The sequence below is a fragment of the Carcharhinus amblyrhynchos genome, chromosome 8, assembly GCF_965287045.1.
Source record: "Carcharhinus amblyrhynchos chromosome 8, sCarAmb.v2.hapA, whole genome shotgun sequence".
In the NCBI taxonomy this organism is placed as follows: domain Eukaryota; kingdom Metazoa; phylum Chordata; class Chondrichthyes; order Carcharhiniformes; family Carcharhinidae; genus Carcharhinus; species Carcharhinus amblyrhynchos.
In genome coordinates, this window is record NC_137331.1 from 103,153,455 (window position 1) to 103,167,846 (window position 14,392).

At 42.9% G+C, this 14,392-nt stretch overlaps 1 protein-coding gene across 1 annotated transcript; it reads left to right on the plus strand.

The window, feature by feature from the left end:
* Positions 1 to 525: 525 nt before the first annotated feature.
* On the plus strand, positions 526 to 12,919 carry LOC145346389 (uncharacterized). Its single transcript, XM_080193547.1, has 6 exons — positions 526 to 534; positions 1,479 to 1,625; positions 5,059 to 5,113; positions 7,525 to 7,707; positions 9,965 to 10,042; positions 12,029 to 12,919. The coding sequence occupies exons 1-6, from the start codon at positions 526 to 528 to the stop codon at positions 12,238 to 12,240; spliced, it is 684 nt and encodes a 227-aa protein (XP_080049673.1). The 3' UTR covers positions 12,241 to 12,919.
* Positions 12,920 to 14,392: the final 1,473 nt, after the last annotated feature.

Sequence of the window (14,392 nt, forward strand, 5' to 3'; positions counted from 1 at the left end):
TTCAAAACAAATATCGACTCTAATTGCTCCACAGTTGATAGTGGTAGTATTTTGTTTAGGATGAGGTTAAGGTCACACACAAAATCTGTACCCTCCCAATTACTCCCCTATTCCTTTTGAAAAAAAAATGACTTAATGGAATGATAAGGTATTACCAAGGTAGGATTTAAAAAGCTTGGAGGCCAATGAAGGAAGTTGACACTGAGACAGACAGGCAGGAGTTCCACAGATTTGACTTCCTCAATACGTGAATTAGAGAAGGGGATGATGTGCTAAATTTCAAATTGTCAGTGTTGGATGAATCACAAGAAGAACGTTCAAATTGGAACAAATATAACAGCATTAATAAAATTGAAAGACAGGGCCAGCTGCAATGGAGAGGCATCAAAGGCAGATTAGGTGGATTGGCACAGCTTCTTCCCTCTAGCCATCAGAGATTTGAACCTTATATTAAGCTGATCTTCCTCTACACCCTATCTGTAACTGCAATACTTTATTCTGTACCCTCGCCTTTCCTTCTCGTCTATGTACCCTGTGAATGGTATGTTTTGTCTGTACGGCGCTCAAAAACAATACTTTTCACAGTATCCCATTACATGATATAATCAAACCAAATTATATTGCCCCTTAACATCCAAAGATCTATAGGTCGGGTTGATTAGCCATTGTAAATGCACAGGGTTATGGGGAGGGGCTGGGGTAAGATGCTCATTCAGAAAGTCAATGCATATTCAATGGGCCAAATGGCTGTCTTTGGCACTGTAGGGATTCTGTGTTTCTGTGAAAAGCTGGAAGCTGGAGATCCGGCAAAAAAAACATTTGGCAAATGATGCGTTTTCTTGCAAATAGCAAGATACTTGCTGCAAATGATGATGATCCCAATAAAATGCAAGGTGGTTGAAATACAAAACAGGTCACTTTCCATCAATAAGTAGAAGGCAGGTTAATGTATTGAGTATTATTCAATATATTTTGAATATATTATAATACATTATTCATCAGAACTAGAAAGTATTCATGGAACCAATCAAAGCAAATAGGGAGAGATAATGTGTTGAATATCTAAATAATTTGTTTTTAAAAATGATAAAGAAATAAAATCCAATAGATGAGACAAAAAATTATCCTCATGAAAGCTTCCTTCAATCCCACCCATGAGTAGAAGTTTTGTTCGTAGAAAAACCTGTCTGAATGTCAGAATGTATCCAAATCTTAAATTTCGTACAGAACTACAAGCTAAGTACAAATGTGGCTCCATGAAATGAAGCCATAATATCTGACCTGCAGTCTCAATCAGTAAGGCAAGGATACAAATTAATTCAAAATAAAACTTGAGATCCAGCAGTCCGATCACCAAGATACAATTGGCTGAATCAAAATTCCAGTTTGTAAATGCGTTTTGGTCAAAAGTTTTGTTATACATTCGAATCGACTGTGCATACTGGCTGGAGTCAAACCTTTTAACTTTACCTTCACAGCTTGGGGCTCCTGGTGAATCTGGTCCGAGTGGGCCAAAAGGACCTCCTGGGAGGCCTGGTTTCCAGGGGCCTTCAGGTGCAGTTGGTGCTCGAGGATTAGAGGGAGTACGAGGACCTCCGGGACTCCCCGGATCACCAGGTAAAGATGTAAGTATCCGAGGGCAGATTGGCTCTGTAGACGACAGGGTAGATATTGCAATCCTGGGCAAAGCTGCGGAACCTCCAATTCTGTTTCTGCCAGTTCAGAGCTAAGCTAACTTTGTCCCAGGTTGCAAGGCCGGGTCATTTAAGAAAATTCAGGAATAAAGTCCACCACTGCCATTTCAATGACAGTTAGGAATATACAACAAATGCTGGCCTTGCCAGCAACGTGCAATCCCAAGAAATAAACATTTTATGAAGTTAAACATCAAGGCACGTAGATGATCCCATAAACTGCAAGAGTGTGCACTTCAACTCAAAAAATCTGATTGTTTTAGCTAATCAAGGATGGCATGGTGGCACAGTGGTTAGCACTGCTGCCTCACAGCATCAGAGGGACCCGGGTTCAATTCCTGGCTTGGGTCACTATCAGTGTGGAGTTAGCGTGTTCTCCCTGTGTCGGCGTGGGTTTCCTCCACGTGCTCCAGTTTCACCCCACAGTCCAAAGATGTGCAAGTTAGCTGCATTGGCCATGGTAAATTCTCCCTCAGTGTATCCAAACAGGCGTCGGAGTGTGGCGACTAGGGGATTTTCATTGTAACTTGCTGTGATAATGTAAGCCTCCTTGTGACTATTAAATAAACTTTAACTTTAAACTCGAATATATAGTACTTTTTAAATATATTAATGCGATGTGGACATCACTGGCAATGTCAGTATTTATTGCTTATCCTTAATTGCCTTTGAGAAGGTGGGAGTGAGGCCATGTGTTGTAGGTGCACCGATCGTGCTGTTAGGTGGGAAACTTTGACTGAGTGGAGATGAAGAGACAGGACATATTTCCAAGTCAAGATGTTGTGTGACTTGGAGGGAAAATTGCAGGTGGTGGGGTGTTCCCATGTGTGTGCTGCTTTGATTCCTGAGGCGACAGAAATTGCAGGTTTGGAAGGTATCATTGAAAGAGCCTGGGTGGTCTACCACAATGAACTGCTGCCCTGATCACACTGAAAGCGGAAGGAGCGAATGCTTGCTCAGGTACATTTTAGAGAATTCTTTTATTGAGGCACCGTTCTACAAATAAAGTTACAGATTTAAATAGCCAGCACACTAATTAATTGCAGAGATTCTTCTTCCTAGATGGGTCAAGGTTACTGGTAAAAAATGAATTTTAAGCAGTTTTTGAGACATTATTGATATGCACGGCACTCAAACATTTGACAACTGGCAATTTGAGTCGAAGTGAAAGGAACAAGTTTGTAGCAAGCTGTTTGCGGGTACCAGGGGACTATTTGGAGTTTCCTTTTTGGTTCCCACTATAAATCACTACAAAGAGCTGAATTTTCATACCCTGCCCACCACAGGAATTGTAGCAGTTGGGTGGGGGGCAGGGGATGGCAGACCATTCAAAGGTCCATTGACCTGTGGTGGGATTTTCTGTTCTTGGGGTGAGCATGGCCGGAATGTCCTATCCTGGGATTTCTGGAAGGTTTCCTTCATCCAGTCCTCCTGTGGCAAGTGATAACGACTCACCATGCATCATTGTGATGATGCCCTGGTGCAAACTAGTCTGACTCCTGCCTTCTAGTCTGAACAATGAACATTTTAGGTGGAATTTAATACCCTCTTCCTAAGTAAGTTTGGAGGTCGGGGGGAGGAGTTGGGGGGGTGCATTTAATCGGATGGAGGGTGCTGGGTGGGAACTCTGCCACAATCTTATCCCTATCCAATTAAGTCTGGGACGGGAAGACTCATGGATGACCTGAATTGCACAGATAGGGGCCTCATCCCACCACTGCTGCTACTTAACCACAAGCAAGTGAGGCAGTCACCATGCAGGAAAGCACTGGAGGTGGGGTCGTGTTTCCTCGGTCACAGGCAAGTATCCTGTGCGAATGGGCCAGGAAATGGCAAATGGAATTTAATGTTGGCAAGTGTGAGGTGGTCCACTTTAGTAGGAAGAATGGTAGGAAGGACTATTACTTACGTGGCGAAAAACTGCAGCAGGCGACGGTGCAGAGGGACCTCGGGGTCCTTGTGCATGAGTCGCAAAAACCCAGCCTGCAGGTGCAGCAGGTGGTCAGGAAGGCGAATGGGATGCTGGCCTTCATAGCGAGGGGGATTGAATATAAAAGTAGGGAGGTCTTGCTGCAGCTGTATAGGGCATTGGTGAGGCCGCAGCTGGAGTACTGTGTGCAGTTTTGGGCGCCGCACCTGCGCAAGGATATTTTGGCCTTGGAGGGAGTGCAGAGGAGGTTTACTAAGCTGATACCGGAGTTGAGGGGGTTGAGCTATGAGGAGAGGCTGAATAAACTAGGCTTGTACTCGTTAGAGTTTAGAAGAATGAGGGGAGATCTCATTGAGACGTATAAGATGATGAATGGGATGGATAGGATAGAGGTGGAAAGACTCTTCCCGCTCAAAAAAGACAGTAGGACTAGGGGGCACAGCCTCAAGATAAAGGGGGGGCGGTTCAGAACGGAGTTGAGGAGGAACTTCTTTACTCAAAGGGTGGTGAATCTCTGGAATTCTCTGCCCGTTGAAGTGGTGGAGGCTACCTCGCTAAATATTTTTAAGAAGCGGGTTGATGGGTTTTTGATAAGAGAGGGGATTAAGGGTTATGGGGAGAGGGCGGGAAAGTGGAACTGAGCCACGACAGATCAGCCATGATCTTATTGAATGGCGGGGCAGGCTCGAAGGGCCAGATGGCCTACTCCTGCTCCTATTTCTTATGTTCTTATGTTCTTATGTTCTTAAGTAGGTGAGTCCTCTGTTACCTGCATTAAGTATCACCCTTCTTGTTCATCAAACTTTTATGCCTGCATGCTGAAGAAAAAAACATATTCTGTAAATGTATTGCCTGTTGTGTTGACAGTAAGAAGTCTCACAACACCAAGTTAAAGTCCAACGGGTATTTTTGGAATCCCAAGCTTTCGGAGTGCCGCTCCTTCATCAGGTGATTACAAATAAACGTTTTAGATTTTAACCTGGTGTTGTGAGACTTCTTACTGTGCCCACCCCAATCCAACACTGGCGTCTCCACACCATGGCTGCTGTTGAGTAAGAGGTAATTTTGTGTAATGGATTTGCTGCCACCAGGAGTTAGATTATGAATTCCAATATAACACGCTTACATATATCCCATTAGTCTGGACTGGATTCCAAGCTGAGCCTCAGGGAGGAAGGAAATTGCATAAACATGCATCTGCTTTGGGTAAACATAGCATTTACTACTTTATTTTTCATTGTTATCAAACATTAGAATTCACCTGCGTGTATGGGATTGAAACTCTTGAATATAAGCCAAGTATTCTGCCAATAAAATAATTGAAAGATTCACCTCGATCGCTCAGTGCGGTAATTATAAGGACAAACAGTGACTAAGTATTTTGCTTTGAACTTTCATATATGTCTTGGCTGCTAAACTGAATCTTCTTCACAGGGCAAAGAGGCGAGTGAGCGTCGAATCAGGGAGGTGTGTATGAGCATGATTCAAGGTGAGGCAATGCTGTTTCCAGCTGGTACTTTGACATTTTTCATTTTCAATGGATCTGCCCCTCCACCTGCCTGGCTCCACCTCCCTCTGTTCACTTTGACCTTGAAATATTCCGAGAAACTGTTACACTTGGTGAATCTGCTATTTTAATGGAGGCAATTATGTCCAAGGATCAGAAAAGCCAACAGAAAAATTTCTCATGAGTTCACGAAGCATGCATATGCTCCTTTAGTGCAATATAATCTCAAAGCACCCAGTTAGGATTTTCCAGCCCTGTCCGTCATCAGGACTGTCTGGCCTTGCTGAAACTCAATGGGATTTTGACTGGCCTGCCACATTCCCCATGACAGACCCGGGGTCTGGAAAATCCAAGCCGGAGTTTGTGTTTCTCCTATTCTCCTTTTCCAAATCCTTGGCGGGATTGGGATGGATGGGCACGCAAAGTTGGATGGCATAGTCTTGCTGCTTTGATTTCTATTGATGACCTTCAATATTAGCTGCACTCTCACCTTAGCAATATTGAGTGGGATTTTATAGCCCCGCTGATCCGAGTCTGGAAAATCCCACCCAAGGTCAACGGACCTCCCCATTGTCCACCTCTTGCCCGCTCCGATTCTTGTGGCGGGCCGGGAGAAAAAAATCCAGCGACTGAGACCCAGGGCATGAAGTTACTGGCTGTACATGTCACACTCCCACTGCAGCGGGGTCAGAATATTTGGCACCCATGCAAATCTCCATTCACTGCAGCAGGAAAATCCAACCTGCGGGAACAGTGGTAACATTTCAGCCCCAGTGTTTGCATTGGAGAAATTGGGAACAGTAGCAGAGTGGTTATGTTACTGGGTCTAATAATCCTGAGATCCAGACTAGTAATCCTAATTGTTACCTCCAGGCTTAGTTTGCATTCTCCCCCTAGCCTCTTGAACTTTCTTGGTGTCCTCTACTTAAGGTTGTGGTTCTTCACCTCGGTTTCACAATAAAATAAAACTAGCTGAAGCATCTCAAAATGTTATTCAGCAATAAGGAAACTGGGGAGAATTTCAGCCACAGTGAGGGGCGCAAAGAGGTTTAATGAGTTGTTAAATAGGTAAAAATGTAACACCCAACTCCAGTTGTCGCAAATGTGCTAACTTCTAGCCGTGGTTAACATCACCTTAGAGGAAATGTGAGCCCTTATTTGCATGCGGAGACATTTTAAAAAATAATTTCTAAGATTCCTCCTGATGTCCACTGTAGCAAACTCTGTTCTCCTATTCACCCCCTATGGCAGATCATGCCCCTCCATGCCATGCCATGACACTTCCACGCCTATTGATACGCTGCCTACAATCAGTGAACTGTAGTGACAACAGGATGTGTTTTTAAGGATAACTTCATGATACAATTCATTCATAACTATCTCCCATACTAGAAAAAAGTCATTTTTCTACAAGCTCATTAAAGTATCAATCATCCAAAACTTTTGGACGTCAATAACAAAAACCACAAACCTTTGAAACCATAATGTTACATTAAAAACATTGTTACGTTGACAGCAACGATCAGAGAGGCTGAGAGGTCAATCAAAAATTGTTTTTTTGGGGCGTAGCTGTTTTATCAAGCATGATGGATGTCTGAACTCTGAGCTTTATTATGTTTTCTTGGCTGAGAGCCCAGACATCCATCCAAGTATTATAACACTTGCATCAATGTTGCTCGATTGACAGCTCAGGCTCTTTGATGGTGGAGGAGGTGGTGTAGTAGTAATAGGAAATCTCAAGTCTGGGCACACAGGTTCAAATCCCACTATGGCAGCTGATGGAATTTAAACTCATTTTAAAAATCTGGATTAAAAACTAATCTCAGTGATGGTGACCATGAAATCACTGTCAATTATTGTAAAATCTATTCAGAAAATTTGCCATCCTCCCTAGTCTGGCTTCCATGGCCTACATGTGACTCCATTCCCACAGTAATATGGCTGACAGGAATGTGATCTGAAATGGCCTAGCAAGCCATTCAGTTGTATAAAACCACTATAGAGACCATGAAAAGGAATTAAAAATTGGTGATCGCCCAGCACCAATCTAAGCACCGCAAACGACAACATCAAACTCAGCCCTGTGGACTCTACAGAGTCCTCCTTACTAACATCTGGGAGCTTGTGCCAAATTTGGGAGAACTGTCTAACAGACTAGTCAAACAACAGCTTGACATAATCATACCTTACAGATCATGTCCCAGACACCACCGTCACCATCCCTGGGTATGTCCTACTCCACCGGCAAGGATACAGGAGCTGAAATCACACAAATGGTGCAGAGCATTAGTAGAATTGGGCTGAACTAATGTTGTGTGAGCTGCAACTGGTTGAAAGAACATTAGACCTTGCAAATTAATGTTCAATGTGTTCATTTGTTCTTTTCCTTTTAGAGCACATCTCTCAGCTCTCTGCCAGCATGAGACGACCAGTATCATTTGAGAAACCAGGCCGGCCTGGACCACCTGGACCACCGGGGCCAGCTGGCCCCCCAGGATCGACAGGTCACCCAGGTGCAATAGGCCCACAAGGTGTCAAAGGTCACCATGGTTACCCTGGTGAACCAGGACCCAAAGGTAAGAGTATCATTTCAAGTGATTGTGTCATTCATGGAACCTTCCCGTCAGCTATTTGGCATCAAGGTGAAGATGCACATTGGTTGGAAGGGTGTCTTGGTAGCATGCTGATTTCAGCTGTGTGGTATAGGAGAGGTACAGGTTTGTTGCTTCCCCACTCTGTGTTCCCTTGGCTCACTTTTGTCCAATGAGTCTTCTCCTAACATAACACAGGCTAACAAGTGGGAGAAAGTCACTCACTTACTTACCGACCCTTAATGCAAGAGAATATTATGTATCTAAAAAAGATCAAAGAGATAAGAAAGAACAAATTTATAGTTGATTATGTGAAAGGCAAGTAGCAAAGTTTGCATGGTGGCACAGTGATTAGCACTGCTGCCTCGCAACGCCAGGGGTGTGGATTCGATTCCCGTGTTGGGTCACTGCCTGTGTAGAGCCTGCACATTCCCCCTTGTCTGCTTGGGTTCTCTCTGGGTGCTCCAGTTTCCTCCCACAGTCCCAAAGACTGTGCTGTTTAGGTGCGTTGGCCATGCTAAATTCTCCCATAGTGTACCCGAACAGGCACTGAGATGTGATGACTGGGGGATTTCTCAGTAACTTCACTGCAGTGTTAATGTTGGCCTACTTGTGACACTAATAAACTTAAAAAAAAAAGTTCATTTTGAATTTTGCTCTGGAGCAACTGTGTAAACAGGTAAACAAGAGCAAAATACTCTGAATGCTGGAAATCTGAAATAAAAGGAGAAAATGCTGGAAAACTTCAGAAGGTTTGGCAGCATCTGTGGAGAGAGAAACAGAGTTAATGGGGAGAACTTTCCCGTCCCGTCTGCCATGGGAATTGTTGCAGGCGCGGTGCAGACAGTGAAAAGGTCCGGTGACCTCAGGTGGGATTTTCTGGTTTTGGGACCAACATGGCTGGAAAATCCCACTCAACGTTTCAAGTCCATCTGACTTTTCTCTAGAACTGTAACAGGTAAGCTCCACCTTCCTCACTAACTGTGGTAACTATAAATGCGTGGCAATGGAGAATGCTAGGCAGTGCACTGATCTAAAATTAAAACAGAAAATGCTGGATGAACTCGGCAGGCCTGGCAGCATCTGTGGAGAGAGAAACACAGTGTGGTAACCTGCAATTAACAAGCTTTACATATGTGGCCTTAGGTCTGCTCTGCCCTGCACCATTCAGTCAGGTGAGTGTGAGCAGTTCACTTGCCCTGGTGGAACAAATTAATTAATTCATCCATTTCTGGCATTCCATTGCAGTCCCCTGGTGAGACCCTGGGCACTGACCGCTCTGAGACTTCCTCCCATGCAGTGTTCGTCTAACACTCGGCTTTCTCCTTCCATCCACTGAGTCTCCACTGCACTAAGCAGGATTTACAATGACGCGTCACTGAATTTGGAGGCTGGAGTTGCCTGTGACTGGTGGGCCATCTCTTCTTTTAACAGTGGGCAAGTTGAGGTCTAGGTGCCTTTTGAATGTAGCACCTGATTTGACAGCGGGGAGATTGCCATCCAGTCCACCCCATTATACAAAACATCTGGAAATCCCCAATGACATAATTAATTCGGCCAACATTATGCAATATGATGCATGTTCTCACTGGCCTCTGCAGTGGTAAAAACTCTTGGTTCCTGTCCCCCGCCACAGGACTTTGTCTCGGGCTTTGGGCTTTGACTCTACCTGAGCACCTAGCTGGGCCTCATTTCCAACAGAAGCCAGGCAGCAACATCTGGCGTGACCAAGTATCCCTTCACTGCCGTTATGTCAGTTGCCAGTTGAAGGCCTGTTTGGGGAAACTCTGGTTTGCCAGAGCTACAAACCCTCTTGAGAAGTGGCAGAGTTGCTAATATGCCATCATGAAAATATTTAGCTTAATGCCCATACTCAGTGGGCGAGGTTTTCTGGACGCAGTCGCCCCAAGACTGGAAATGCCCACCTGAGGTCAATGGACCTTTGGTCTGCTGTATTCTCTGTCCTGCCTGCTGCAATTCCCATGGCGGGCAAGAGGAGAAAATTCTGCCTAGTGTATCCATGTCTTGGCCGTTCTGGCAGAGCCCACTTGACATGTGGCATATCTATTATTAATTACCGATTTTTGAGGTCAGTCTCTGGAAAAAGTGGGTTGATGCACCAAGAAACATTACCTTTCTCATTTCATAAGTTTTTTTTTGATGAGTTTTCAGATTTCTACTTGTTTTCATACTAACCTTTGCTCCTAGAACTGAGCTTGAACTCTGACCTTTTGCCTGACAGGTGCACAAGGTGAAAAGGGCGAGAAAGGAGAAGAAGGCGTCGGACAACGTGGACCACCAGGGTCTCAAGGTTTGCCAGGTAAACCCTTAATACAGGAAGTCTTAGTGTTACAAATTCTCTTATTACAATCCTTTTACTCTAAGGTCGATAGTCAACATCTTTTCCCAATGATTAGGGAGTCTACAACTAGAGGGCATAGGTTTAAGATGAAAGAGGAGAGATACAAACGGGTCGGAGGGGCAATTTTTTCACGATAGGGCGATGAGTGTCTGAAACGAGTTGCCAGAGATAGTAGTAGAGGCAGGTACAATTTTGTCTTTTAAATAGCATTTAGACCGTTATATGAGTAAGATTGCTATAGTGGGATATGGGTCAAATGAGAGCAGTTGGGACTAGCTTAATGGTAAATACTGGACAGCATGAACAAGTTGGGCCGAAGGGCCGGTTTCCATGATGCAAACCTCTATGACTCTGTGATTCTATGGCTCTAATGTGAAAAGTAATCCATGGGTTCCATCAAGGACAGGTCATATCTCATCAGGTAACCCCTTCATTGTTGTCAACAGGAGAACTCTTTCTCATCAGATAAATTGTGGAACATAGGCTGCGTATGAGTCAAGTATTCAGAAGACAATGCTGAAGCGATTTACCAGACTTACACAACACAAGGCATGAGTCTAATGTGAGAAAACATTGAGAAACACAAGAAATCTGATTAGGTTGGATTTGCAGATATAATTGAGGAGGTGATAAAGATGGCTGCAAGCTTGATGGGTGCCTTTTAAAAGTTCCCTCCATTTAAAAAAAATTATTGCCACATGGGTGATCATGTGACATTTTCCCCATGTTTCAGAATAATCAATCATTTCCTTAAGGAGATCTTGCTTTTGATCCTGAGTTGTGTGTCTTCCTGCTCAACATCCATGTTAAATAGTAATGTAACCCCAGGACCAAATGCAAGAACAATATCCAATGGAATTAATTGTTGTCCATTTGAGAAGGATGCAGTACGATAACTGTTTACTCTTCTGGGAGAATTTAGAACTAAGGACCACTGGTTAAAACTAACGGGCTGCCCTTTTAAGACAGAGATGAGGAGTTTTTTTTCTATCTGAGGGTAATGAGTCTTTAGAACTCTGTTCCTCAAAAGGAGGCGGAAGCAAAGACTTTAAATATTTTTAAGGTCTATCTAGGTAGAATCTTGATAAACAAAGGGTGAAAGACTTTCCGACATGGGCAGGAATGTGGTGTTACAATCAGATCAGCTGTGATCTTATTCAATGGCAGAGCAGACAGAAGGGACCAAATAGCCTACACCTGCTCCTAGTTTGTGTAGTCATATCTACTTGCTCATTCTTTCAAATAAAAAAAAACAAGACTCACAAAATTTCGCGTGTGTTACTGAAACAAGAGACATGCTTTTGAAGTTTTTCATATTGCACTTACCAGGATGCCTTGCAAGAATATAAAACTAAGGGGAGAATTGTACTGACTGGGAAGAGAATGCTAATATGTTGGCAAATTGATGCTGATTGTGGAGGTGTTGCCATGGAGAATGCATAGTGGATGGTGACTGACAGTTAACTGCCAAGCATTGTTTAAAATTCAAACCAGGCAGCTTGATACTGATTGGTTAGGGCATCAACAGGAGGAATGAGTCAGCAAGTGGCTGTCACTTATTTTGATTAGCTGTAATAGGCACCATGTGTGTACATGTTCATTTTGTCACACATCCTTACATATGTTACAGAAATAGCATTTGGACCAACCAGTCCACATGGATTGCAGCTTATGCTCTACTCAAGCCTTCTCCTGTCTTTTCTACAATTGTAATCATGTATTTCCTCCTTCCTTGTAAGCTTGTTTAGTTTTCCCTTAAATGCATCCACATTATTTGCTTCAAACATTCCCTGTGGTTATGAGATCCACAATGATTTCACAATTTAGAAAATTAAGGTTTTTTTGGGTTCCAATTTCATCTCAACTCACTCTCAGCAAATGTGGCAACTAAACCCAAGTACTAGCAGTTCTTTGGCTCTCACTGCATTTTCTCTCTGGCTATAGGTGTTGCTGGCTTGCCTGGAATTGGGAAAGATGGGCGAGATGGGTCCCGTGGTGAACCTGGCCTACCTGGTGAACAAGGATCTCCTGGCTCACCTGGGCTCAGAGGCTTTCCTGGTATCTGTGATGCATCTGCCTGCATGGGTCCACCTCACCTCTTCATGGGAATGGGAGGTGGCAAGAAATCCATGAGTGTAAAAGGACCTTCAAAATAACAGAAAACAAATTCAATGATTGCAACGAGTTGCCTGTTGATCCACAGCTCTGAATGCGTCAAGAGTTCGGTTGACTCTCAACTGATTTGAAGAATTTATTCACCTTGATTCCCAGGATATTTAATTTTGGTCTCATCAGCTTCATTATCACATGAGTTTTGCTGGAGTTGAGAACTGCCTACCTGAACCATTGGATGCCTGATCACTAAAGAAAGCTTGAAGTTTTTAAAATCAACATTCAGACAGAAGAACTTCAGGATAGTGTATCCACCAAATAAAATGTACTTTAATTCGTCATTTGGCAGTACAGAACTTGAGTATTACTTAAAAAAAAGACATGTTGAAGCTTTTTGTTTTGTATTCATCAGGACATTCTCAAGAATACCAAATGTAAAGGGAACAATTTATACTTCATGAGAATAGAATGTTGATTGGTTGGCAAGTGAACTCTGATTGGTAGAGGTGTTGCCATAGAGAATGCACCAGTTAACTAAAAACTGACAGTTAACTGCCAAACTTAATTTAAACTCAAACCTGTCCTGTTAAGATTCGAACAAAAAGCTTTGACCTGTGTCTTTTTTCAGCAGTACTCACAATGTACTTTATTGACAAACAGATGAGCATTTTGAGATGTTGAAAGTGGTTGTTCTCAACCAACTGGTGTTTCTGCAAAATTCTTTCTCACTATTAAACACTGTTGAAGTCTAAATGGTGAAATGTCTCTTCTTGATCAATTTCAAATGAATGATTTTTTACATGGAGGGTGGTGGGTGCCTGGGACTCGTAGATGGGAGAGGTAGTGGAAGCAGATACAATAGTGACTTTTAAGGCGTGTCTTGACCACTTCATGAATAGGATGGGAATGGAGGGATTTGGCCCCTGGAAGGGTAGGGAGTTTTAATTAAGTTGGGCAGCATGATCGGTGCAGGCTTGGAGGGCCGAAGGGCCTGTTCTTGTTTGTAATTTTCTTTGTTCTTATACAGCGATTTCTCCATAAGTAATTACCTGACATTTTCAGAAGAATCACACATCTATTGTGAGAAGCAGTGCAGACAATGGTATTATTGGTCAGGTTAAACATAAGGGTCTCTTCTGGCACATGTTCCTATGTTTTTTGATTGATTTATTACTGTCACGTGTATTAGCATATAGTGAAAAGTATTGTTTCTTGTGTGCACTGCAGACAAAGCATACCATTCATAGAGAAGGTGAGAATGCAGAATGTAGTGTTACAGTCATAGCTAGAGCGTAGAGAAACATCCATTCAAAAGTCTGATGACAGCAGGGAAGAAGCTGTTCTTGAGTCAGTTGGTCTGTGACCTCAGACTTTTGTATCTTTTTTCCGAAGGAAGGAGGTGGAAGAGAGAATGCGTGGGGTCCTTAATTATGCTGGCTGCTTTGCCGAGGCAGCAGGAATGCATTGGCAGACAATAATTAAGGAAGTGTTCATTGGAAATTTCACCTCCCAGCAGATTATTAAATCTCCTGATAATCTCTGCATAGAAATAACACTTATTGAGTTATGGAAATGTCCTTGCAGTTTTCCACAGAAACCGAGTGAGTCATTGGTAATTATCGAGTTGAATTTTCTTTGGTGTCCTAATCCTCAATTCTTTGCAGGAAATGTAAACTCTTATTTCACAGGCTTAATTTTTATTGTATTTTGTTGTCTACCCTGGAAACAAGGGCTTCTGTCAGCTTGGATTATCAACACAAAGAATGGAGAGGTGGGTACAGCTTTATCTTTTACCTTTGTAACTTTATTAACTTCTTAACACATACAAATGGTGAGGATGCCAAGGCAGTTGTTTTATAAAATTAGTTAAAGTGAGTCTTGGCATGAGTCCTGCAGTATCTCTTGTATAGTTCAGCTCGTGAGTTAGGCTGCCCTAGAAATTTCTAAAAAGTAAACAAACAAAAGGTAGCTGGAAGTCTATTTTCCACTTCTGTGGATCATCTTGGAGAGGTTTTCCTTATTAACCATTTTCACCTCATTTTCATAATCCTTAAATCAAACATCGCAACACAAATGCCCTGATTTCACCAGTGTTATTCTCCCATGTTTGAGTTTTAAATTTGAAAGATTATGGCATTTTGGGGTAAAAGATTACTTTGGCTGCATTGCATTCAAGTGGTTATCCTCCATGTATAA